This window comes from Geotrypetes seraphini, chromosome 16, assembly GCF_902459505.1.
Source record: "Geotrypetes seraphini chromosome 16, aGeoSer1.1, whole genome shotgun sequence".
NCBI classification, from domain to species: Eukaryota; Metazoa; Chordata; class Amphibia; order Gymnophiona; family Dermophiidae; genus Geotrypetes; species Geotrypetes seraphini.
Genome location: NC_047099.1, coordinates 36079121 through 36106304, shown reverse-complemented (window position 1 = coordinate 36106304; position 27184 = coordinate 36079121). Strand labels below are relative to the sequence as shown.

Genomic DNA, 27184 nt, shown 5'->3' with positions numbered 1-27184 from the left:
TGTTGTTTTTTTTTAAAGACTCTTTACAAATCCATTTATTTGATTCTCAAATGTCAAACCACAGTCCAAAATAATTCCAAAACCCCTAGATTTTTTTTTCCTTCTGTCGTATGGTATTGGCACACTCACAGAACAAATATCTGGGATTTATTGAAGGGCTTCTTAAATCCTTAGTGCAGAATGCTGGGCATGATAAAGAAGGGGATCACGAGTAGATCGGAGGACGTCATAATGCCGCTTTACAGAGCAATGGTCAGACCACACTTGGAATACTGTGTCCAACACTGGTCTCCCTACCTAAAGAAGGATATAACCCTGCTGGAGAGGGTGCAAAGACGAGCCACGAAGCTAGTTACAGGTATCAAGAACTTGAGCTACAAAGAACGCCTCGGAAAACTGGGATTGTTCACCCTCAAGAAGAGAAGACTGCGAGGGGACACGATAGAGACTTTTAAAATATTAAAAGGATTCGACAAAATAGCGCAAGAAACATCGTTATTCACATTGTCCAATGTGACTCGGACAAGAGGTCATGGATTGAAGGTGAGGGGCACCAGGCCTAGGACAAATATCAGGAAATTCTGCTTCACACAACGAGTGGTGGACGCTTGGAACGCACTCCCGGAGGAGGTCGTGATGGAGACCACCATTCCGGGATTCAAGGGCAAGTTGGATGCACACCTTCTCGCAAATCACATTGAGGGATACGAGTAAACAAGGTTTCTCAACAGGGAACACCTGGCTTGGCCTCCGCGGGTGCGGGTCGCCGGACTGGATGGACCTATGGTCTGATCCGGCGAAGCCATTTCTTATGTTCTTATGAAAGACAAACAGCTTCATGCAAGACATCACGGACTTCCTGCCCAAATTAAATAATATCAACCGGCTAGTAACGATGGATGCAGAATCGCTATGCAGAAACATTACCCATGCAGATGGCACGTCTGCATGTGGAAAATTCCTAAAAACATCTACCCTGGACCACCAGAACTCACCGGAAGCTACTACAGCATTAATCAAATTCATTCTAACTCACAACTATTTCCGCTTTAACAATGATATCTAGATGCAAATCACAGGCACTGCTATGGGCATCAAGATCGCACCACAAGATGCAAAATTCTTCATGGCAGAACTAGAAAAGACACTTCAGACAAAACCCCGAAATACCACTGATTCATGACATTTTTACAATTTGGACTGAGGGAGAAGAGATTCTCAAACAATTTTACAATTCTTTCAATGCATAACCATCCAAACAGTCAAATTCAAAATGGACTATTCCCCGGGAAAAGTCAACAATGGTTACATACAAACATCGAGAAAAAAGGTCCCAACCTAAACTGCAGTAAAAAACCAACCGAGAGCAAACAAAACAAAACTGCAGATCTGTACAAGACGTAGGCTAAATTTATTGTGACAAAATAATTATATGCAAACCCTTTTACCAATCAAGGGACCCGACACGGTCCGTGTTTCGGACAAACCTTCGTCAGGGGTCCATGGTAAAAATGGGATAACAGAAAAAGGTCACAAAAAATTGTAGAGTAGCAGGAAAGTGTAAGCGACGTCGAAATTCACCACTGCAATGAGCCGTCGCAAAATGTCGCTTACACTTTGCTGCTACTCTACAATTTTTTGTGACTTTTTTTCTGTTATCCCATTTTTACCATGGACCCCTGACGAAGGTTTGTCCGAAACACGGACCGTGTCGGGTCCCTTGATTGGTAAAAGGGTTTGCATATAATTATTTTGTCACAATAAATTTTGCCTACGTCTTGTACAGATCTGCAGTTTTGTTTTGTTTACATACAAACATCTACAGGAAAACTTTGGTTTACGAGCAATAATTCGTTCCGAAAGCATGCTTGCAATCCCAAAACACTCGTACATCAAAGCAAATTTCCCCCATAAGAAATAATGGAAACGCAGACGATTCATTCCACAACCTAAAAACTTTAATACAAAATACTGTATGTACTCGTATTGCAAGACCTTGCTTGTATATCAAGTTCAAATTTAATAAAATGTTTTGCTTGTCTTGCAAAAACACTTGCATACCAAGTTACTTGCAATCCAAGATTTTACTGTGTATACAAGAAACCTACAGATAGATAGATGCACCTACCTCCACAATTCCAGCTTTCACCCTTCACATATAAAAAAAAAATCAATTATACACAGCCAAGCCATGCAATACCACCATGTCTGCTCTGACCCAAGAGACAAAGATAAAACGCCTAAAGACCCTGACTGAATCCTTCAAACCAAAAGGATACAACCCTAAAACAGTCTGCAAGAATGTTGCCTCATCCCTTAAAACATCCAGAGAAAACTTATTGCATTACAACAGGGATCTCAAAGTCCTTCCTTGAGGGCCGCAATCCAGTCGGGTTTTCAGGATTTCCCCCATGAATATGCATTGAAAGCAGTGCATGCACATAAATCTCATGCATATTCATGGAGGAAATCCTGAAAACCCGACTGGATTGCGGCCCTCAAGGAGGGACTTTGAGACCCCTGCATTACAAGGACAAGAAAACCAAAAGCAGGACCTCCCTTGGTCGTAACATACAATCCAGAGCTGGAAAAAACTAATAAAAAATGATATGACATCTATAAACCTTTATTCCAGGAAGATGAATTACTAAAAGAAATATTTCCAGCTCCACCCATGCTGGCCTTCCATCAGCCACCTAACCTGAAACAGAAATTGGTGGAACTCGCAAAGAAGAGAATGGCACACATCCTTGCAGTGTGGCAAACACATCTCAAAGGATCCCACGGTCACTTATATGGGAAAACCATTCAGCAAAAGGGGAGCCTTCACACGCTCATCTTCTAACGTGGTGTATATCATTCAATGCAAAAAAAGTGCAAAGAAGGATGTTACATTGGTGAAACAGGCCAGATGCTAAAGACTAGGATCACAGACATATTAAAAATTGCAATACCAACTAGGACATGGGTAGGGAACTCCGGTCCTCGAGAGCCGTATTCCAGTCGGGTTTTCAGGATTTCCTCCATGAATATGCATGAGATCTATTTGCATGCACTGCTTTCAAGGCGTATTCACGGGGGAAATCCTGAAAACCCGACTGGAATATGGTTTAGGAGGACTGGAGTTCCCTATCCCTGAACTAGGATGTCACCTGTTAGGCACCATTTTGGAAAAACTGACTGAAGACCTCCCTTCGCAACCCCCCTCCCAAGCGATGCACAAAAGAGACCCTCCCCGTCCCCCCCAGCTAATTACTGGAAGCTCTGGAGCACACAACAGCAGTAAAAAAAATACCCGCAGCCCCATCCCAGGGCCCAAAACAAAGACCCCCCTAACACCAAGCCTCACCAACACCAAGATCCCCCCCTCCCGACCACTCTCATCACCTCAAAACAAAATCTTCATGGTCTAGTAGGCAGAGGAGGGGGGGGGGTTGAGGTTTAAAAAAACAAAAAACCTCCATCCAACACCGTGCCCCCCCCCCCCGTACCTTTTGTGGAAAATCAGGCAGGAGGGTTTTGCCCACTCCCCTACTACCTGAAGGGCCACCTCTTTAAAATGGAAGCCCTTCCCCCTCCCGGTGCATCTTGGGAGGGGCCTGAGGCATTGGAAAGGGCATCTCTTGATTTTCCACAAAAGGTAGTGGGGGCGACCCCCAGCCAACTAGACCACCAAGATTTTTTTTTTTTTTTTTGGGGGGGGGTCCTGGTTTTGTTAAATGCACAACAGTAACCGGCCGGTAATTAGCGAGTGGAAACGGGGCTCTCTTTTGTGCATCGCTAGGAAAGGCGCCACCTCCCCTCGCAGGAGTTCAAAACCACGCGCTGGGGGGGGGGGGCTGACGGATCCCGCTCACCTTCCCCCCCCCTCCCCCGAGGTGAGGAGATGGTGCGCCCCGCCCTCATTCCGAAGGCGGGAGTCCAGGTGAGCCTGGCGCCAAGCGCGAGCCCCGAACGAAGGACCCCCGGACGGTACTCACCATGGCTGCGGCGGCCGCAGAAAGGGGCGAGTCCCGGCTCCAGGTGCGCCCGGGCAGAGGCGGCGCCGCCGCCGCCTCCTCCTCCTCGCCCCCTGTCGGCGGCTCGCGGCACAGCCCCCGACAGAGGACGGGCTTGGAGCTCCCGGGCTTCTGGACTGGGCGCGCGGCCTCGTCTGGCGCGCGCGATTGCCCTGAGGCGGTGCACCTGGGCTGCCGTCACGAGGCCCTAAATGAGGTCAACCAACTCTTTCCTTTTGCCCCTTCGAGTTAAAGAGACTTATGAGCAAGAAACTCTTATTTGACTTTTGTGATTATGATAAACCCACCCAGGACGAGTTTGAACCCACTGCACTAAATCCAGGGAGCGGGCGAAAAGCCTTGCAAATGCATGAAAAAAAATTATGCATGGAATGATCTGGACCCAGGTAAGACGTGGGCCTGGCTTTCACTCCTGCCCAGGGAGTAGTTTGCTAATAAAACAAAGGAAGATAAGGCGATGCCTGGCAGCCACACTTTATCTAGGGTCCCAGGGAAATTTTATTTTACATTCTCTCCTGGCATCACAAACCCATAGTGCAGGGATCTCAAAGTCCCTCCTTGAGGGCCGCAATCCAGTCGGGTTTTCAGGATTTCCCCAATGAATATGCATGAGATCTATGTGCATGCACTGCTTTCAATGCAGATTCATTGGGGAAATCCTGAAAACCCGACTGGATTGCGGCCCTCAAGGACCGGAGTTGCCCACCCCTGGACTAGCCATAGCATAGGGATCTCAAAATCCCTCCTTGAGGGCCGCAATCCAGTCGGGTTTTCAGGATTTCCCCAATGAATCTGCATTGAAAGCAGTGCATGCACATAGATCTCATGCAGATTCATTGGGGAAAGCCTGAAAACCTGACTGGATTGCGGCCCTCAAGGAGGGACTTTGAGACCCCTGCCATAGTGCAAGCTTGCAGTATTGGGGGTAAACGGATCTGTCCCCCAAAAGGATGAAGATTTGCAGGAGACGTTCAGTACCTGCTCTCCTTTATATTGGCCCAGGGTCTACAGCTCTTCGTGACTGCTGTAGCTATAAAAAGAGAAAGCAAAACTAAAGCAGGTAAAGGGCAGGGCTGGCTCAGCCTAGGAACCAGGTACCAACCGCCGACTTCAGTCTACTTTCACACACCTAGGGCCACAGGTGTTGGATTGAGATTTTGCTGCCCTTTTGCCCCAGAGCCCTGAACCAGGTAAGGCTAGACTCAAATAGGGCACTGGTCTTTGACCTAAGGGCTGCCGCGTGACCCAGCAATGGCAAATCTTAGGCGCACCTAGTCCACTAGGCAATGCCGGTCCTCGAAAGCCGGAGCCAGGTCAGGATATCCACGAGATAGATTTGCATCTCACGGAGGCAGTGCATGTACATCCATCTCATGCATAGTCATTGTGGATAGCCTGAAAACCTGACCTGGCTCCCACTCAAGGACTGGAATTGTCTACCCCTGCACTAGGTCAGTGATTCCCAACCCTGTCCTGGAGGAACACCAGGCCAATCGGGTTTTCAGGCTAGCCCTAATGAATATGCATGAGAGAGATTTGCATATGATGGAAGTGATAGGCATGCAAATTTGCTTCATGCATATTCATTAGGGCTAGCCTGAAAACCCAATTGGCCTGGTGTTCCTCCAGGACAGGGTTGGGAACCACTGCACTAGGTTATACTGAGTGATTATTTGGGGAGGGGTAAAGGGGGTGGACAGACCCATACCCTCCTCACCTTGTCTGAAGATATTATGGCTCTTTAACTTGGGGGGGGGAAGAGGGGACAGAACTTAAGAATTGCCACGGTTGGGTCAGACCAGTGGTCCATCGTGCCCACCAGTCCGCTCACACGGCAGCCCTTAAGTCAAAGACTAGTGCCCTGAGACTAGCCTTCCACCCGCACGGTATGTCTGCATGCAATAGCCACCAGAGACTTAAAAGGCATCTTTATCAGGCAAGGGGTTATGGACCATGCCAAGCAAAAAGGTTCATCTGAAACTTTCCACTGAGCATGCACTACATCCCAAAAGGGACCCCAAGCTGTCTGGACAGCAAAAGGGACAAGAAAGATTCCTAGATCAGATCCAACAGGCCTAAACAAACCTCAGCACAGACTGCACAAGCTTACCACTCCACCTGCTGGAGACTGAAAAAAGACCAATTGATTGTAAGAGGGACTGCACAGCCCACTTGTACTGTAGCCAAAAGTTAAGTGTCTCAAGTCGCCACCTGCTGGCAGAGGAGTGTAAACACTCAAGAACCGAAGAAAGCGTTTATTCACACAACACCCATCCTATGTAAGGTAGAGCTGAAGAGTATGGTCAGGGCAATTAGAACAGATGGCTTCGAACATGGCTCGGATGAGTTAATGGAGGGGAAAGCAAAACTAAAACAGGTCGATAGAGAGCGGTAAAGGGCAGAGCTGGCCCAATATATAGACCAAGGTACTGTTCTATTTCTGTGGGGACAATACGGGCACAAATTTTTTTACCCTTTAGCCCCAGTCCTGTGGCACTCACATAGAAACATGATGGCAGATAAAGGCCAAATGGCCCATCTAGTCTGCCACTTCATGCATGATCTCTCCTTGGCGAGTTGAATTTATCAATTTATTCTCGTTTTCATCTGATGAGACTATTTCACCTCACTAATCTGTCTTGCCCCGTCATATCCAAGACAATTGTCACTGTCCAATTAGGAGGTACCAATTCCTCAATCTCTCTCCACACCTAAATCCCCCTCATCTCTAGGCCCTTCTCCACCACCAACTCTAGACTCGCTGCATGCCCGAACAGGCTGTCAGAGTCAATACGTCATACTCCGTCTCTTGCAGTATTCAAATCCAAATTAAAAGCTCACTCTTTTGAAGCGGCTTTCAACTCTTAACTCACTCACTGTCAGTGACCTTTACTCATCTTATCATTGCTTCTGCTAGAAACACCCCAACCCCGAGACGTCCTTGCCTGTCCAAATCAGGGTGTAGGTTCTTCTGAGCAGGGACCATCTACTGACAAAATGTACAGTGCTGCATGCCTTTCAGCACTACAGAAATAAATAGTAGAAAGTTTAAAAATTATTAATGCAGGTATACACGAGTCTGAGGAAGAAAGAATGGGATCTGGTCTTTGGGCTCTGCCAATGACCTGGATAGCTCCTGTCGGGACACAGCCTGCAATTCTCTTCATGGATGGATAGAAGCTGAAGCTACCTCTCCTCCCTTCTTTCTACTTGCACAGCTGTTACTAAAAGGCAGGTAGCTGAAATGTAGGCCGGAAAATCCTGGCCTACATTTCAGCCGCTAATCTTTGCTGGGGGGATCCTGAAACTAGACTGCAGCTCGCAATCAGCTGATTGTGGCAGGGGAATTTCCCCCCCCCCAATCAGCTGAGCTGGCAGGACTCCTCGAAGCTGTGGTTGCAGCAAGTCCTGCCAGCTCAGCTGGTTGTGGATTCCCCTTCCGCAATCAGCTGATGGCAAGCTGTGGTCTAGTTTCAGGATGCCCCAAGCAAAGATAGGCGGCTGAAATGTAGGCCAGTGTTTTCCGGTCTACATTTCAGCCGCCTGTCTTTGCGTGAATCGTGCCTACGTGTGCAGCGTTGTGCATTTAACCTGAAATAGACAGTCCCCGCTCAGAAGAGCTTACAGTCTAGGACAGACAGAGCAAAAGGGACAGATTGGGATTGGAGTTTTTTGCCGAGAGAATGATAGTAAAAAAACACAAACAAAAAACAGAAACATCGTAACATTAATTGTGTGTATACTTACTGTATTCGTCCACCCTGAGGTGAAACTTGGCCATGTCAGGCAACCTTGTGTAGAGCCTACATTGGCATTCAATGACCTAAAGTACCTATGTAGGCCCGAGTCCATCGCCTTTTATGTAGATAGCGGTAAGGGCCTCAACCTTGCCATTTTTTTGTCATTTCTAATGGTGTTTTTCAATTAATTTAGGCATCGGTAGAGTGCCTACTGGCACCTACATTTAGGCGGTGGCTTTAGAATTTCCCCCTCTGTTTTTCATACAATCTGCTCCTCTTTTGTTCTCCAAATGATGGACTTCTCCTCCAGGAATTTCTCCAAATCTTTTTTTTTACATTAACTGCTGTTTTGCCACATCCTCTAGCAACAAGCTCCAGAGCTCAACTATGCTAACTGATTTGGTTGAAGTGTATTAACGTAACCTCCTCATTTTTGGTGTTCCTTCCTTTGTCACGTCTATCTGAACCTTTTCTAGGACCATATACAGAATCTTTCTAAAGATGGGGGGCCAACCAGACCTGCACCAGGAACCCAGACAATTGCAGCCTCAGTTGAGTTCTCCTTCCCTCTTTGAATAATTCCTAAGGTTTTGCATTTTTGGCTAGCCCTGCAGGCTGCGCTAGAGATTTCAAAAGCATCACCCACAAGAATTCCAAGATCCCTTTTCGGCATACGGCACATAGTGCCTTGCAAGTAAAGCTGGACTTGCCTTTTGAATGTTGCTGTAACTCTCCCTTTTCCAGACAGTGGCGTCATATAGCGAGAGTGAGAGGCGCCCCTCCCTGCCCCCTCTTGCCATGCATGCCCCTTCCCTTCCCTCATACCTCTAACGTTCTGGGGGTGAGCAGCGACTCCAACCAACGTTGGCTCTTCTTCCAATGTCACTTCCTAGGCGTGGGTCCAGAAAGTGATGGTCAAAGAAAGAGCCGACGCTGGCGTGAGCAGTAGGTTGGGGATGCTCCTCGCACCTGCAATGTTACATCATTGTTTCCAGATAAAGAAACATGTTAACCAGCATCCTAACACAAACCCTGCAGGAATGCCACCGTCTGGCTTATGTCATTTCAACACGTTCACTACAGGACATACTAAGCCCATACACACTTAAAAAGGTGCTCTCTTTCAGAGTGTAGGAAGAGAGACCACTTCGTGTGAAATAGGAGGCCAGCTGTAGCCCCCTGCAAGCTCCCTGAGCATTTTGGGAGAGGCCAACAGCATAGTAGAAGGAGTGCGACAGAGCAGTGCAATCAGGTGTAACAGACATGGACCCTGCTTTCACAACCAATTTCTGACCTAAAGGAGGCAAGAAGCCAGTCCTCTTGCAATAGTCCCACAATTACCTCTCCCCAATAAAGGCCATTCTCAAGGCTGGTAGTAGTAGATGCATCATAGTTTAATACAAAGAACAGGAAAAGTGTCATTACGCTTAGTACAGCCCCTGCCTTCAGCAGAAACGGACGTGATCCTCTGGGCCACCTCGCACCACACACGTTTGATTTTGCAAATCAGTGGCATTACTTATAGAACACAGCTCTCAAGTTTTGCTTTAGAAAAGGCACAGTCCATGCTCTGTGAATGCAGGAGGAAGGGGGGGGGGGTGTAAAACATGAAGAGTCTGCTCTATACTGCCCCTCATTTTGGAGAGTGATGAAAATGGGGAGAGTGGGGGGGGGGGGAGGAAGAGCTAAGAACACCAGCAGCACTCGAGAGGTCCCCAAACCCTCCAGTCTCAAAGCACAAACCACCCCTTCTCTTCACACCCTCTATGACTGGTGCAAGACACAGGAAGATGGACATTGCCGCTGAGAAACAGTCAAGTTCAGATTGTCACCCCCCCCCCCCTTCCTTTTCCAATTCTAGAGTCAGGGGGCTAAATGGCTCATCCGTCGCTAAACACTGGAAGCTGCAGCTATACACATAATTGGCGAGGTGTGGAGGTAACCCAAGTGTGAAACGCTGACCACTCAGCACACATCAGGAGGGGCTTAGGAGGAGTGTGACAGAGCAGTGCAATCGGGCATAACAAACACGGAACCTGGACCCTGCTTTCATAACCAATGTGCAGAGAAAGCAGGCAATGGAACAAGGATGCACGGCAGCCAGCGAACTAGCATTCGTCCCTGCCCCACCCCCGCCAGCGACTGAAAAGCATGATTGGCTCGGTCCCTGGGGCACTCCTGAAAGCCCAACACTGCATAATACTGAAAAAAGGAGAAAATGGGCCTGCTCCTCTCTCCGTTTCAAAGTCCAGCTGGCCCCAGGTCCTGGAGACGTCTTGTCATACATGATCCTTTTTTGATAGGCGACACGTTTGCCGCTCTCACATGATCCCATTGGTCAGGTACTGAAAACCATCGTACAGTTTGGTGGTGATGGAGCGCATGCTGCCGTCCACCATCTGTTCCACCAGCAGCTGCAGCTGCTCCTCGGTCATGTTCATATGGAAACGCTCTTTCAGGTTCCGGATTGTGCTCGAGCCATGAAAGCAGGGCAGCTGGGAACCTGTAGCAGAGAAATAGAGGCGCAGTGAGGCAGTCTGACATCTCCTGAGCAGAGGTTCGAGAGCGCTGCAGGCCGATAGCCCTAGCGCTGCTCCCCGTCTAACCTCAGATGTCCCTGTCCTTAAAAGCTTTTCTTTATAAGAAGTTTGGACAAGACCATGCACTTAGAGAATGACATGGGGACAAATTTGTCCCCGTAGGAACTAAATTTTCCCGTCCCCGCAAGTTTTGTCCCTGTCCCATTCCTGTAAGCTCTACCTTAACTGCACAAGCCTTGAACACTTACGATTTTAAAGGGTCTGAGGCTTGGGCAGATGAGGACGGAGCTTAGGCATTGGTGGAATGAGACATTATGACATCACAATCTGAGCTCTAGAATGTTACTACTTAGGATTCAAAAGGGTTTGAGGCTTGCGCAGATGAGGACGGAGCTTAGGCATTGGTGGAATGAGACATTATGACATCACAATCTGAGCTCTAGAATGTTGCTACTTAGGATTTTAAAGGGTTTGAGGCTTGTGCAGATGAGGACGGAGCTTAGGCATTGGTGGAATGAGACATTATGACATCACAATCTGAGCTCTAGAATGTTGCTACTTAGGATTTTAAAGGGTTTGAGGCTTGTGCAGATGAGGACGGAGTGTAGGCATTGGTGGAATGAGGCATTATGACATCACAAGCTGAGCTCTAGAAATGTTGCCTCTTATGATTTTAAAGGGTCTGAGGCTTGTACGGATGAGGATGGAGCTTGCAGGAATGGGGTAGTGACAAGAAAAGAACTCGCGGGGACAGGGAAAAATTTGTCCCCATGTCATTCTCTACTTCCAGTAGCACTACTGAAATAGGCTGCAGTCATCTTGGAACCTCTTACGATTGATTTTTGAACCATGGAATCGGTGCATGGGGCATTTGTTTTAAGTTCCCTGCAGAAGGTGCTGATCTGACACTCACACATAGCTTGCACTAAGTCAAAGACCTATGGGATAGGGTCAGTCACGTTAAATAAGAACATAAGAATTGCCGCTGCTGGGTCAGACCAGTGGTCCATTGTGCCCAGAAGTCCGCTCCCGCGGCGGCCCCTAGGTCAAAGACAAGCGCCCTGAGACCAGCCCTACCTGTGTACGTTCCGGTTCAGCAGGAACTTGTCTAACTTTGTCTTGAATCCCCTATAAAAGCCCCATTTCACCATCACGGATTTTGATGAAACTTTGTATGCTGAATCTTGCACAACTCAAACTAACTTTAGTAAAGCTTAAGATTTGCCAATGGAAAACTTGTTGAGCTATAGCTTTTTGTTTGATATCATACTGCGACCATGTAGAGAATCCCTGCAAAATTTTCACAACTTGGAGTCAAAATATTTCATTGGTTATATGAAACTTGGCGATCTTATACAACCTTTTACGATCTAGTCAATGAAACTACTACGGATTTTCATTTTTTGAAACCGGCATATGTAAAAAGCCTGAAAATGGTCCAAAAAAAATGAACACATCAAAAAATTTCAAAGTTTAGCCTTCTGTGGCTCCTTTAAAATTGTCTGTTTTGTGACATGACTTTGTTCACAAATATATTATTTTAACTTGCAAGCTAATCTCGTTACTTTACAATTTCACTTTCAATTTTGTGATTAAAAAAAAAAAATGTCAAAAATGGAGAAATTAGATTCTTACCTGCTAATTTACTTTCTTTTAGTCCCTCCAGACACAATATCAACCGATTCACCTTTATCCACCCTTTCAAAGGAAAGCAGTAGATTGGCGAAGTAGGATTTCCCTCGACTAAAAACCATGTTGGCTTTCTCTCATTAATCCATGCTTATATATGTTCTGTCATTTTGCTCTTTATAATAGACTTTACCATTTTTCCCGGCACTGACGTCAGACTCACTGGTCTATAATTTACCAGATCAACTCTGGAACCCTTTTTAAAAATGGACGTCATGTTGGCCACCCTCCAGTCTTCTGGTACTATGCTGTTTTTTTTAAAAGAACAATTACTAATTACTAATAGCTTTGCAAGTTCATTTTTCAATTCTATCAGCACTCTAGGATGTAAACCATCCGGTCCAGGCAATTTGCTACCTTTTCAATTTGTCAAATTGACCATTACATCATCCAGTGTTATAGAGATTTGTATTAAGTTTCTCTGATTCTTCAGTATTGAATATCATTTCTGGCAATTCACCTCATAGCCTACACAGTTTTCAATAATTCTTTCCTATTTAGATTCATACGAATTTATGTTATCAACTAATTCATAATAGAAACAACTGTATTGTGTGGAGTTCTTTGCTAACGACATGCATCATTGGAAGAAGTGTCAAAGTTTATTTTATTGCAAAAAAGTTGGGCTCAAATCAGTACGCCAATTATCAGCAGACAAGTCACTACTTATTCAGCGGTCAGAAATTAATCTCATAGATGATCAGATTTGCTTGCATCATGAAGCAATATACCTCAAAAAAATATGAGATGATGAAAAGAAATGCTGTAATCCTTTGGAAAGCAAAATCATCTTGTCAAAATGGAACTTTTGAAAGTTGATCTCGAAATGACCGAAAATTGAATCAACTGACAAAAAGAAAAAACACTTAACTGGGACAGAAAATTTGTCCTAAATGTAAAGCTGAATTTGCTTCCATGGTAGAAACTGCAAGTTGCATCGTCTTCCATCTTCCGATGACTTTGAAATGGACAGTTCTGCCGCAATTAACCAAAGCTTAACTGCAATGGGCAAATCTCCTTTGAAATTTTTCCCAAAGTGAGCAGCAGAGATAAAGTGAGTTATACAAAATGTGATAGTGCACAAGATAACTTCCGCTGCTGGACTAGCAGCTCAGGAGGCTGGACAGTCTAGGCCAGGGTTCTCAAAGTCCCTCCTTGAGGGCCGCAATCCAGTTGAGTTTTCAGGATTTCCCCAATGAATATGCATTGAAAGCAATGCAAGCAAATAGATCTCATGCATATTCATTGAGGAAATCCTGAAAATCCGACTGGATTGCGGCCCTCAAGGAGGGACTTTGAGACCCCTGGTCTAGTCAAACCACAGAATGCGTCTTATGTCAAGACTACATTGACCTGATTGAACAAAATTTAAAATATTGACTTTGGCCACAAAAATGTTAGAATTTTTCCCCGATTTGTCTCAAAAAACTCAGAGATGTAGAAAAGAATTCTTGACCTTGAGGCCAAGGATTCTGGCTCTGGAGGCTACATTTCTTGTTAAGTATCCTGCAAAATGTTATGTTTCTTATCAGAATAAGAATTTTCTTTTTTTTTTGGAGCCTAAACAACTCTTAGAATTTGTTGAGTCAAAAGAAAGGTTGTTAACTGTGCCTAATAATATATGACTTGCCATCGGCTGTAGGAAGGTGCATCTATTGCCATTTTTCTTGCATTAAATATTTGAGGCATACCCCCCCCAAAAAAAAAAAACGCTGAATCAAACTCTGACTCAATTAATCGTTGCCGTGATGAATCGACCCGCACCGGTGGATCTCAAACAAAGTTTCATCAAAAATCCACGATGGTGAAATGGGGGAGCCCTAGACAAAAGATAACCCGATGGCAACTGAGCACATATCAGTGTCTATCAAACAGAAGACAGGCGACAGCTGTAATTCGGTTCATAGACAAGTCGGCAAAAGACAAAGGCGCGCACCGACAACTGAGCGCAAGACGGAGGCGCGCGCCAAAGAAAATTACAGTTTTTAGGGGCTCCGACGGGGGGTTTTATTGGGGAGCCCCCCCCCAGTTTACTTAATAGAGATTGCGCCGGCGTTGTGGGGAGTTTGGGGGGTTGTAACCCTCCACATTTTACTGTAAACTTAACTTTTTCCCTAAAAACAGGGAAAAAGTGAAGTTTTCAGTAAAATGTGGGGGGTTACAACCCCCCACAATGCGGCACGATCTCTATTAAGTAAAGTGGGGGGGTTCCCCCCCCCGTCGGATCCGTAAAAACAGTAATTTTGTGCGGCGCGTGCCTCCACGCTGCGCTCAATTCTCTGCGTGCGCCTTTGTCCCGGCGCGCTTTTGACCTGACACCCTGTAATTCACATCCACTTCCTAAAAACACAGACTTCAGCAAACTAGAACGTCACTGGAAAATTGCTATGTACAAGGGAACTGGAGCTTAGAAGCCAAGGTAACGTTGCTCTCTCAAGCTTCGATTGCTGCTGTACCCACATGTGTTCTGGGTTGTTACTGTGCCAGGCTCTTCCTTCACCTGAGCTCCAAGTGTGTGCATGCTCTGGGTTGTCACTTCACCTCCTTAGCCTACATGCTCTGCGCCATCATCTCACCTCTCTGCATGCACGCGCACAAACCAACCTCTGCCTCTCCCCCACCTGACCCGAGCTTCCCGAGCGTTGCACTACCTTGTTGCATGATTTCCACAATCTGAACCACTTTATCCATGTGCTTGCGAGCAGCGATCAGTCCCTGCAGCATCAGCATCTTGTAGTAATTAAACATATCCCCCTCAGGGCCCCCCATTACCTGGCAAACAAGAGACAGGAGAGAAGGCGGATCAGAGCTCGCTGCGGACTGAGGAAAGGAGCTGAGGAGAGGAAAAGGGACATCCCAAAACGGTTCCTCTCACAGCTCCCAGATACACCATACATACTTGAAGCTAACAGACAGCCCCCCTCCCCTCGCCCCTTCCCCCGTAACTTACATCCACAAACTCGGAGGTGAGTTTGAATGCCGATGTCTCAAAGCCAAGGTTCCTGGGAGAGCTGGAGAGAATGAATCCAAAGTCTATGTGGATGATGTGACCCTCTGCATCCAGCAGGATATTCCCGTTATGCCTGTCATCAAAAGACAAGTGTGAGCTTCTGCCGTCCGGCTCACCTCACACACACACACACATCGTCCCAACCTCTTCTTCTGCCTCATGCTCACCTGTCCTTGACCTGTAGCAGGTAACACACCAGACAGTATCCTGCACAGCTCTGCACAAAGTTGCGCTGGGCGGACAGGAAGGCCTCCGTAGTGTAGTTGCCATGTTCCTGCAGGAAGTAGTCCAGTAGCGAGAGCTGCGATTGCTTTTTCACTTGGTGGATAGACACTGCATTCACAACGGGTTCGATCATACCACTATCAGCCGAAATGACCAGGATTTTGTACGGTCGGATCCATAGGGGCACGCGCTCTTGCTCCCAGATGGCCTGAAACCCAAGAAAGGTGGTAATGCACTGTACAAACCCAGCCCTTGTATAACAGTTTCTACCAGTCGCATCTGTGAACCTTCCCCTTTCCCAACCTAGAAACCCGAAGGGAGAAGAAGCTGAAGAATCATATCAGGAGAGTGCCTGGGTACGTGGCAAAGTCTTACAGAGAGGGCACCGGACGCTCTCTGAATGTACTAGAGATTAGTGGTTGGGCAGTGGTGATAAACATAGTAAACCGAGTGGGACATAACGGAAAGAGCCAAATCTGCCTTACACTTTATATCCAGTTACAAACTGCCTGTGAAACTGGAGTCCGGCTTCCTCACTTACAACAGATGGACTCTAGCAGCCAGTTTGATTCTCAGTAAATGAGCCACTGCCATAACACGTGTAGGCCGCTTTGGAAAGCCTTCCGTGCTCAGCCTTGGCATCTTCTCCCCTCACAATTTACCCAGCTATATGCTCCTGCTTCTCTGCGGGGATCCATTTTTACCCTGTGGCCTCATTTAGGGTTTGCTAATGACTGAATGCACTGAAGCTCTGTTTCATTAATTCCTTTTGATTAACAGACATTTGTGAATTTACTACAGTGGCCTGAAAAGTTTCGGGGGGGGGGCTTATTTTAGCATGAGTGCAATGACCCTTTCAATAACTGAATGCTCATCTCTAATCGCTCTCGCACAGCGTTTTTGGTTTTTTTTAATGGTCATCCCCTTACACAGATGCTTCTGTACGCATTACATCCTTTCCTCTTACCTGCAACTGCTTAAGAACCTGGAACGCCAGCAGCTCCTGCCGCAGGTCATCTCCACATTTCACTATGACGGAAAGCAGGCGCCAGTTAGGGAAGTGACCATAGGGGGAGCCTTCTCGGATTCGCCTGTGGGGGTGGGGGGACGACACAGAAGCAAATCAGTGCTTAGATAAGAGACTCAAGGCTAGCTATGGTCACCATGTTCATATACCTCATGCCTCTTCCAAACACCGCATGAAGAAACATCCACAAGGCTGAGAGAGAAGTTCCTAAACCCTTTTCTACCATGTAATTACCATGTAATTACCATGCTGTCCAAACAGAGGAAATTATCTCCCACCCAACAGCCTCTTCAAATTCACATGTGTGACCGAGCAGTGAGCCAAAGTGCACCACAGATCTCCCCCCCCCCCCCCCCCATTTCCCAAGCTGCGGGGCCTCCTTGCATTTGGGTGGAATATGTTGACAGAACTGGTACCCCTCGATGTCTGCACCAGTGTCACGTTAGCCCAGCAAACACTGAACAGTTTCAACACACGTGAGGGATACAGCACACACAAAGCCAGCAATGGTCGGGACATACAAACTGTGTCCTAAAACCACGCACCTCACTTTCTCCTGCCAGGGTTCCTTCAAGGCAACAGCAGACGGGTCCTCAGGGTCCCTCCGAAAGGTGGTTGGAGTATGCGCCAACTGTTCCGAAAGCCGCCGCCTGCACAGAGACAAACCGACATGGAAAGAGAGCCAGGGAGGCTGCACCTCAGACAATCACTAGTGAGGTGACAAGGCACAGTGGTCATTAGGAGCCGCCCCCCCCTCCCCCCACCATCATAGGGGCTGGGAGCACAACCAAACAGTCAAAGCACATAGGCAGATGTGGATTGCTCAGAAAGCATCCAAAGAGAAATTATGTCTTACTTTAAATATTTCTTTCCTTTAGTCCAACCAGACCAGTCCAGAACATGTGGATGTCGCGTCAGCCGACCAATGGATGGAAAAAGAAATAGAATAGTTCTGTATGATTCACCCGTTAAGGATATCGTGCAGTCACAGGAATGGTTAATATTTCAAATGAGAAAAGAATGGAGAGGATGTTCACACTCCTGCAGAAACCATCATCAGCAAGGCAGCTATAGTATTTCACCGACACAGCTTATTCAGACAGTTTACAGAGACGTTGGATAAGAAATGAAATAGGGCAGAGCACACTAAAAATAAAACAAGTGACCCGTGAAATATAGTGTTACTAGGAGAGTTTCTGGACTGGTCTAGTTGGACTATAGGGAAGACAATTTCTCCTTCCTCAGCGTCTATGCCAGACCAGTCCAGAAATGTGGGAATATAGTAAAGCAGCTCGCCATTAGGGTGGAATTTCAAGACTATGGTTGACTAAGGCCTAGCCTAAGAGTAGAAGGCCTGAAATAGAAGAAAGATTCAAATTAGCTGAGACACTAATAAAAATGCAGAGACGAAACCGAAAGATACCAGAGTATTGTATATCCTTACAACATGCTTCAGAAACAGAATAGTAGCAGAGGCAACATCGAAAATTAGAAAAAAGGTGCTTTTTAGCCTAACCATACAACAGATTAAAAACAGTTTGACTGAAATAAACAGGCTATCAACAGAATACTATGGTCAAGACAAAGCACTGTGCTACTCCCACTCTATGCATAGCTCTGTTTACAGATAAGGTGAGGGGACGGCCAGAAATTACATCCAAATTCTTGCTATCAGTGTCAAAAAGAGCAGACGTTCTAATTTCTTGAAAACTGGACAAGATCAAAGCACTGCTGTACGCAGAGAAGAGACTTAACTTTGCGGTAAGAGTCGTCTAAATTGAGAGGAAGACGGATCATAGCCATTCAACCGATAAGCGAAAACCTCTCCGTAGAGAAGTCACGGCTAAGGCGACAGAAGTCTTGAAATGAATGATCCATCGTGAAACCCTTCTCCAACAAACTGAAAATTAGTGGGAGAAGGAGTGTGGCCACACACCTGAAAGTGAAGCAGTCTGTCTCAGGACAATATAGCAGTAGAAAGAGATCCACAGGAAAGAGAAAAAAAAATAAAGTTCAGCACTATTTTTACTCTCACTTTTTGGATTGAGGATTCAAATTTGGCTTCTGAGGAAAATCGTGCTTGCATGCACCTTTCGATTATGTGCTTTCTTCGAGTATTTCTATTTGTCCAGTACTCATTGTCAAACAAAGACAAGCATATTTGACTGCTGCACTGAAGGCTTGATATCCGTTTTAGTTGAAAGTTATACACTTCCCCCTCCGCATTCGCAGTGATAGGGGGGAAAGCATAGCAGCGAATACCGAAAAACCGCAAATAACTTTTCGTATGTTATTCACAGTTTTGCGGTAACAAACCCCTAAAAAAAGATTAAAAAACCGCCTAACCTGATTTGCTCCGGGAGCAGCGATTTCCTCCGTAGAACGCTGGGAGACGCCATTTCCTCTGTTCAATGCTGGAAGCAGCAATTTCCTGCGACGTACATTTGGGGCAGAGCCAGAGAACAAAACACCGCGAATAATCAAAACCGCGGTTAATGAAACTGCGATTACCGAGGGGGAAGTGTAAATGAAAACTGGCCTTATATGGGGACTCTTTATACCTTTCATTTACTTTGTTCTGCCTTAGTATTAAATGTATAAAACTATAATATGTCTCAAATTTAAGGAGTTTTATACGGTTGGGTTTTTACTAAAAAAACAATTGTAACATTACTGGAAATGTCCAGTTAGCTCTTTTGTAATCCGCCTTGAACTGCAAGGTATAGGCAGAATAGAAGTCACTAATGTAATGTAATGTAATTATTTGGTTTTAATTTTGTAGATGTTCTTTTCACAAATTTAATTAAGTTATGATGTAAACTGTTTTGATCCTTTTTGGCTATATAGGCGGTCTATAAAGATTTTAATAAACATAAAGCAAACACCTAGCCCTGATGAAGCCTGGTTAGGCAAACATGGCCATGTCACGTATTTTACGTAAATAAATTGTGTTTTGCTATTATTTGCTGATCCGCTTCTCCTTGTAGAACGTTGCCTTTCAATATTTTGCTCAACTTTGTGGAATGGCTTCCCGGTGGAGAAGAAAACTATCTGAATTCAAGAAAGCTTAGGACAAGTATATAGGATCTCTAAAGGAGAGAAAGGGATAATATATAGTATGGATGGGCAGACTTAAGTTCAACATACTTGCTGATTCAGGAGCAAAAGAGGCTTAACCAGCCTGGAGACTACACAGTGTGTCACTGTCATCTGCAGGAGACAGAAAAATACTGAACATTCTACGACTGCACGATAGCCTTAAAGGCAAATCACACAGAGCTACCTTCTTTTTCTGCTTCCATCCACTAGTTGGCAGTCACCTCATCCACTTGTTCTGGACTGGTCTAGTATGAAGGAAGCTATAGTAGATGGCCTAGATAAGCAGACTAGATAGACCACATCTTTATCGATCTTCATTTTTCTATGTTCCTTATGCATTTAAGAGACTCATTGCTTATGGGGCCTTGGCCTGTACTATTTAGCTCCGATCGATTTGTCGTCTTTCCACAGACACTAATACCTGCCCATATAAGCAGGACAGAAACCATCCAGGTCCTGGTTCAGACAGTTGCTTATTATTCCAGGTCCGTTAACCACAGAGGGAAAATGAGCGCTCTTACCGTATGTCGCCTGCTGCAATGAAGATGGGCTCCCTGCCCTCTTGGCTTGTGATGCTGTCCACGGAAAACTGTGAGATGTTATCACAGCTGTTGGTGTGAGTCTCCGGGAGCTGCAAAGAGACGGACACAAGTTGCCTCCCATTCCCATCGGTATCTACTGCCTGCTTCTATTGCCATTTCCCTGTAAGTCCCATCTCGGCCCTCCCTCCCTATCCCCTTCCTTACCTCTACCTGCAGTTCTCCGATGTCATCCACAGACCAGGCCTCGTCATCATTGTCATAGTTAGGAACCGTAGTGAAACTGCTCGCTCGCTGCTCATGCGTGATTCCACATTCTGGCAGGTTCTCCACTGACCTCGTGCTCCGGATGCGGCTCTCTGGAATCCGGGCTGGGACCATAGAAGTCTCAAAGTTTTCACATTCAAGTACTTCAACGTATACCAAATATGGAGCCTGAGAAGAGAATGTGTAGCTCACAAAACATGAAACAGCAGAGCGGTGACTTCTCTATCTCCCCCCACCCATTCGGCACATTCCAGTCAACTATTCTACCCATCTGAGCCCTCCCTGCTGGCAGACAAGCTAGCACAAGACCCCCCCTGCTCAGTGCATCTGACCATTGGTCTAACCTCTTGCTGGGGTTAGACCAAAGGTCCATCTAGCCCAGAACAGATTCCAACAGTGGCCAGTCCAGGTCACAAATACCTGGTAGAGTCCCCAAAAGTAGCAACATCCCCAGATAATACAGTGACCCCACTGCCCCTCTGCAATGTACCATTCTAAGGAATTGATAAAAAAAAAAAAAAATCCTTTCCCTTTTCTTGTCCTAAAGAGAGCAGAAGCGCTCACCGTGTCAAGCAATATTAAAATGAATGATTAAAATTAAATGATGAGTGAAGGGAGGGTCCTCGGTCTTCACACAACACATAACCAGGGAGGAGGAAGGATATTTTTCTGACAGTGATTATTTTGCTTTCATTGCAATGGTATGGACTATGGACACTGTAGTACTATTCTAATATAGAGCAACAGAAGTTTAGCCCTATTTTGATGTGTAAAAAAATTCTTTATTTTGGCACTAAGAAATTATGCACTTTTGATTCACTTCACTACGGGAGTCGTCGCCCGGGGATGTTTCACAAATAATTACCCTTGTGGGTCTGTTAAAGTGACGACTCTTTTTGGAGAGCGGTATATCCTCCCCCCCCCCCTAATTATATGTTGTGAAGACCGAGGACCCTCCCTTCGCTAATCATTTCATTTTAATATTGCTTGACACAGTGAGCGCTTCTGCTGCTGCTCTATTTAGGACAAGAAAAGGGAAAGGAATGTTTTTTTTTTGGGGGGGTCAATTCTTTATCTTTTCCAATCGAGTTTATTGGATCATTAAAACCATTCTAGGAAATAACAGTCCAGGCAGAGAAGAATTTTTAAGAAATAAAACGAATACCAGGTAGTCAGTCTGACTCACCTTGTCCTTAGAGTTGAGCACCACAGCCTGGGTGTGTGGCAGCCGGACCACATGGTGGTCAAAGCCGGCTGTGGGAAGCCAGACACGGGCTGGAAGCTTGTGGTTCAGCAGAGAGAGCTCAGAAATGAGCCGTTGCGTCTTCTGCTCTTTGGTCGGCAGGGTGGCTAGTCTCTTCCCGATGGCCATGAGAGATTTGATGAACTCCCTCTCAGGAGCGAGCCTGACTGGCTGTAAGATGTAAGAGGGAGCAAGAGGGTTAATGCTGCAGGTCCCATATCTGTCCAGTGATGTTTTTTCACAACTAGAGAATGACACGGGGACAAATTTTTTCCCCGTCCCCGCGGGAATTCATTTTCCCCATCCCCGCGGGAATTCATTTTCCCCATCCCCGCGGGAATTCATTTTCCTGTCCTGTCCTGGTAAGTTCTTTTCCTGTCCCTGCCCCATCCCTGCAAGCTCCGTCCTCAGCTGCCAAGCCTCACACACTTTAAAATCGTAAGTGTTTGAGGCTTTTGTGGTTAAGGCACAGCTTACAGGAAAGGGACAGGGAAATTGAGTTCCTGCAGGGATGGGCCAAAATCGGCTCCGTGTCATTCTCTCTCCCCATCCCATTTTGTTACGCTCTCACCTCATCCTCAACCTCTTTCCTTTCTGAAGGTGATCTGCAACAAAAACCCAGAGGAATCTGTCCTGTAGGGATCTAGAAGGGCTCTCCAATAGTGCCCTCTTGCCACATACATGCATGTCACACAATGGAGAGCGTGTTCATTTCATAAATGAGAATATAACACTCAGGAGTCCAGTGACTACTGATGGACCAGACTGAGGATGTTACTGAGGGCTTTTCCCACACTCCGATCCAAACTGCAGCATCAGGTGGGCGACAGGAGGCGCAGCAAGGTTGTGAAAATGGATCATCTCTTTGGCATGAACAAGCCCTGATATGGAGGTGCTGCCCACTGTGGGTGGACATGGAATGGTGAATGGTTTGTGCATGCCAAATCCCACTGACACTAAAAGGACCTCAACTGTCAAGGGGTTGGAAGAAAGTTAAAGAAAAAAAAAAATTCATCACTCCCAAGAAGGGACAGAAAATGAAGGGAATGGTCATTCTGAGGAAAGCGTAGGCAAGTCTCCTCCTCCAATAGGAAAGCCTCTCTCCCCAAGCTCTCTGTGCTAACCATCTCATAGACTCCTGGTGTAACTACGAGAATGGGTATCAGAAAGAGACCTAGCCAAAAGAACGGCTCCCTCTCTACTCCCTTTTCATATGCAGAAGCCACAGAACATAAGGGAAACAAAGAAAAGCTTAAGGAAGACACTGGAAGCAGCCCAAGGGAACTGCTACAGTACACTGGACTGAGGAGCTCCTATCTGCATTACAGAGACCTCCCAAACTGAAATGGAGAGCAGCTGTGCAGAGGCTCAGCCCCCTCCCTTGATCCTAATCTACTGATGTCTCTCAGAACCAGCCTTCCCAGCAGACATACTCATACTGTATCTTCAGACCTTGGCAAGTCTTCAACACAACTGCAATCTTCCAGAAGGAGAAATTAGGTTCTTACCTGCTAATTTTCTCTCTTTTAGTCTCTCCAGACTGGCACAGAACGGATGGGAGATTGAGATGTTGACTTCTGGTTACAGTACAAGTGGGCTGTGCAATCCCATCTACAATCAGTCTGACGAATAGCCAAGCAGAAACTAACTAGGCTGAATAATAACATACCAACTCCACACTCGCATGGAGAAGACAAAGGAAAATGTCCGAATTGGACTTGAACACACTGTTGGATGAAGAAGTATTTTTTCAAGAAGATATGCCGAAGTGATAGCCTCCTTGATCCAACGCGCAATGGTAGTCTTGGAAGCACCATCTCCCTTACGAGGACCCACTAAAAGGACAAAAAGACGATCCGACTGACAAAACTCCTGGGTCCGTTGAACGTAAGCGTGAAGGACTTTCCGGACATCCAATTTGCACAATTGTCTATGCTCCAAAGAGCCCTCCCGACTACCCAAGACCAGGAGGACCATGGACTGGTTGACATGAAAAGGCGAAACCACTTTCGGAAGAAAGGAGGGAACCGGCCACAGCACCTGCTCCTTAGAAAAGTCCAGGAATGGCGACCTACAAGAGAAGGCTTGCAGTTCAGAAATGCACCTCACTGAAGTAATGGCCACCAGGAAGACTGCCTTAAGAGTAAGGTCCTTCAATGTGCAGGAAACAAGAGGCTCAAAAGGCAGACGAACAAGCAAGGAAAGAACCAGATCCTAGGCCGGAACAAAAGGGCGAAGAGCAGAGCAATTTCACCACCCACAAGAAATGAATCACATCCAAAGAAGAGGCCAAATGCCAACCGTGCAACAGACCACAAAAGGAAGACAAAAGCTTCAATCTGCACCCTAAGAGGACCAGGCAAGGCCACGCTCCAGGCCATCCTGCAGAAACTCCAAGATGCGAGGCAAAGAAGTGTGAAGGGGAACCACACCATGCATGGAACATCAATCCTCCAAAAGATGCCAAATATGCACATAAGCCCGAGAGGTGGAAAGTCTCCGAGTACCCAAGAGAGTAGAGATCACCTTATCCAAATAACCTTTCTTACTTAGGCGCTCCCTTTCAAGAACCAAGCCGTACGACAAAAGGGGCCCGAACATTGGAATGGGACCCTGGGATTGAACATTGGAATGAAGAACGGGCGAGAGGGAGAGGATCTGCCATGAGCAGATGAACCAGATCTACATACCATGGGCGCCTGGGCCAGTCCGGAGCCATAAGAATCTCACGGTCTGTGTGCCAGGCAATCCACAGAAGAATTTTGCCCACCAGAGACCAAGACAGAAATATGTACAGCAAGCCATTCGTTGGCCAAGCCTACACCAGAGCATCCAGCCTCTCGACTTGGAAATCCCTGCACTGATTGAAGAACCTCAGCACTTTGGCATCAACACTCATTGCCATGGAGGTCCATGATCGGCCAGCCTCATGACTGAAAGATCAACTTGAAAGCTTCTTGTCTAAGACACCACTTGCCGGGATCGAGCGCATGATGACAGAGGAAGTCCACCTGGACATTGTCAACTCCAGCTATGTGGGAAGCCGAGATGTCCAGAAGATAAGCCTCCGCCCACTCTATGAGAAGACCTCCACCAGCGACCAGCAGCCCTGAGCCAAGCGACCGAGACATTGAGCCCCCCAAACGAGGAGACTGGCGTCCTTGAGAAGCACTAGCCAGTGGAGCTGATCGAGACTCACTCCCTGAACCAGACTGCAAGACTGTAGCACCAGTGTAGGCTGCAACGAACTAACCCCCAAAGAGGTACGGGAGAGTCCAGATTGTGAAACTGGGGCAACCATCTCCAAAGAAGCGCATACTGAAGAGGATGCATGTGAGCCTGAACCCACCTGACCACTTCCAGGGAGGCTACCATTGACCCCAAGACCTGCAGAAAATCCTACGCTTGCGAGCATCGACAATCCATCAGGGAGTGAATCTGCGCTTGCAATTTGCACACCTGGGCCTCTGGAAGGAATACTCTCCCCAAGCTGGCGGTGAAGAGAACAACAAAATGCTCCAAGCGCTGAAATGGAGTCAACCAGCTTTTGGATAAGTTGACCACCCATCCCAGCGACTGCAGAAATTCCACAACCCGAGTTGAAACCTGGAAGCTCTCCTGAAACGACTTTGCTCGAATCAACCAGTCGTACAGATAGGGGTGAACCAGAATACCCTCCATGCGCAAGGCCACTTCCACCACCACCTTAATCTTGGTAAAGGTCTGCAGTGCCATGGCTAGACCAAAAGGAAGCGCACAAAACTGATAGTGCTTTTCCAAAATTGCAAAGCAAAGGAATCGCTGATGGGAGGCCCAAATCGGAATATGTAGATAGGCCTCTGTCAGGTCGAGAGAAGTCAGACATTCTCCAGGCTGGACAGCAAGAATTATGGATTTCAGGGTTTCCATACAAAAAGACGGAACCCAGAGAGCTCTATTGACACCTTTCAGATCCAAAATGGGCCAAAAAGACCTCTCTTTCTTGGGTAGCATGAAGTAAATGAAGTACCTGCCAGTGCAAAGCCCCTGAGGTGGAACTGGGACCACTGCTTTGAGGTCCAGCAACCTGAGCATCATCTGCCGAAAAGCCCTCTTCTTCCAAGTTGCCTGACATGGAGAGGAGAGAAAACGATCTGGCAAAGGACGGGAAAATTCTAGAGCATAGCTGTCCCGAATCACTTCTACGACCCACTGACCAGTTGTGATCTCTACTCACCCCTGTTAAACTCCTGCAACTGGGCTCTGACTGGCACCGGTGGAAGGACCGGCAGCGAGTGATTGGGCCAGGCAGGCCAAAGAGGAGCTCCTGTAGGAGTCTTGCTCCCCCTCGGCAGGCTCCCCGAAAGAACTGCATGTGCTGAAAGAAACGACCTCTGAAAGGGAAAAGGGGCCGACCCCTGGCCAGGCTGGTACCTACGAAAATCACGCACATGCCCAGGGGCAGCACCATCCCGCGAAGCCTGGCGAGGTCAGTCCTCCGGCAGCCAAAGCACCTTAGAGTCACTCAAGGCCTGAACCAACTTATCCAACTCCTTCTCAAAGGGAAAGGAGCCCCGAAAGGGAAGTTTTCCGACCTTAGACTTAGATGCCACATCCGCCGACCAACCCCAAAGCCACTCCAAGGGCCATGGACTTGGCCGAGGCTCGCAACAGATCATACATGGCATCAGAGAGTTAAGAAGCTCCCAGCTCAATCTTAGCTCTTCCTGATCCACTAAGGACCAGTCAGCCAAACTCACGGTCCAGGACCCGCTCAGACTGCTGGAAACAAGCCCGGGCTACAAGACTGTCACAAATTGCAGGCTGGACAGCCAAGGTAGCCACATCAAAACTCTGTTAAGGAGAGCCTCCATCTTAAAGTCCCTGAGGGTCTCTCGGGGCCAAACCACACTGTATGCCTTTGAGCAATAGCGAGATGACCACATCGACCATAAGAGACTTAAAAGTTTCTCTAGGAATGGAGCAGAACCTGGCCATGGGACCGCCCCAAGCGAAAAGGTACATCCAGAATCTTCCACTGAGTGTACAACACATCTCAAATATCTTGATGCATAGGGAAAGAGCGGGATGCTGACCAGATCCCTCACAGCAGAAGGTCTACAACTCAAGGGGGGTCCTTAGCTTCCTCCTTGAAGTGTAAAACCAAAGACACCTGAAGAATAAGCTCTTGCAGGTCTTCCCGGTGAAAAATGCACACAACCGACGCATCCTTGCCAACCGGCACCTCCAATAATCCTCCATCCACATCATCACACCCCTTTAGAGGATCCTGGAGGTCCACCCCAAGATCAAGTCCTCATCTGGAGAAACCATCAGCCATAAACAGATCCTTGTCCCAAGCCACCTGCGGCCGCTTGGACAATGGCTAAGAAGGCTAGACAGAAGCCGCTGCCGCAGGAGACTGAATGAGGGTGGCTGTGGAAGGTAAAGACCCCCCAGAATACCCTGAGACCCCCAGGACAGAAGCAGGACACCCAGCCACCTGTAAATAAGCCTTGTGCGTGGCTAACAAAATCAGGGCAAAAAAATCTCTGGCGGCAATACAGAATTCACAGGAGGAGTAGAAGACACATTTGAAGAAGAGGAGACTTAGAGGGGATATGATAGAGACTTATAAGATCATGAAGGGCATAGAGAGAGTAGAGAGGGACAGATTCTTCACACTTTCAAAAAATAAAAGAACAAGAGGGCATCTGGAAAAGTTGAAAGGGGACAGATTCAAAACAAATGCTAGGAAGTTCTTCTTTACCCAACGTGTGGTGGACACCTGGAATGCGCTTCCAGAG

The 27184-nt window shown here is 46.8% G+C and overlaps 2 protein-coding genes across 7 annotated transcripts in view; both read right to left on the bottom strand.

Annotated features, from left to right (window-relative positions):
* LOC117350010 (unconventional myosin-Ie-like) overlaps positions 1-4131 on the bottom strand; it is a 52778-nt gene extending 48647 nt beyond the window's left edge. For 2 of the 3 annotated variants that reach the window (XM_033923873.1, XM_033923876.1), the window contains exon 1: positions 3388-3479. In XM_033923873.1, coding sequence (XP_033779764.1) covers positions 3388-3464 — 77 coding nt within the window. In that variant the 5' untranslated portion in view covers positions 3465-3479. Of the gene's footprint in view, positions 1-3387; positions 3480-3980 lie in introns of those variants that run through there. The other variant, XM_033923874.1, reaches the window with a different exon arrangement.
* A 5001-nt stretch (positions 4132-9132) lies between these two features.
* Positions 9133-27184, bottom strand: part of PI4KB (phosphatidylinositol 4-kinase beta) — a 33324-nt gene continuing 15272 nt past the window's right edge. For 3 of the 4 annotated variants that reach the window (XM_033924230.1, XM_033924232.1, XM_033924233.1), the window contains 9 exons: positions 21342-21569; positions 20096-20323; positions 19871-19980; positions 16796-16900; positions 16191-16314; positions 15166-15431; positions 14939-15071; positions 14640-14760; positions 10081-10262 (listed from right to left, as the gene is read on the bottom strand). In XM_033924230.1, coding sequence (XP_033780121.1) covers positions 10081-10262; positions 14640-14760; positions 14939-15071; positions 15166-15431; positions 16191-16314; positions 16796-16900; positions 19871-19980; positions 20096-20323; positions 21342-21569 — 1497 coding nt within the window. Of the gene's footprint in view, positions 10263-14639; positions 14761-14938; positions 15072-15165; positions 15432-16190; positions 16315-16795; positions 16901-19870; positions 19981-20095; positions 20324-21341; positions 21570-27184 lie in introns of all 4 variants that reach the window. The other variant, XM_033924231.1, reaches the window with a different exon arrangement.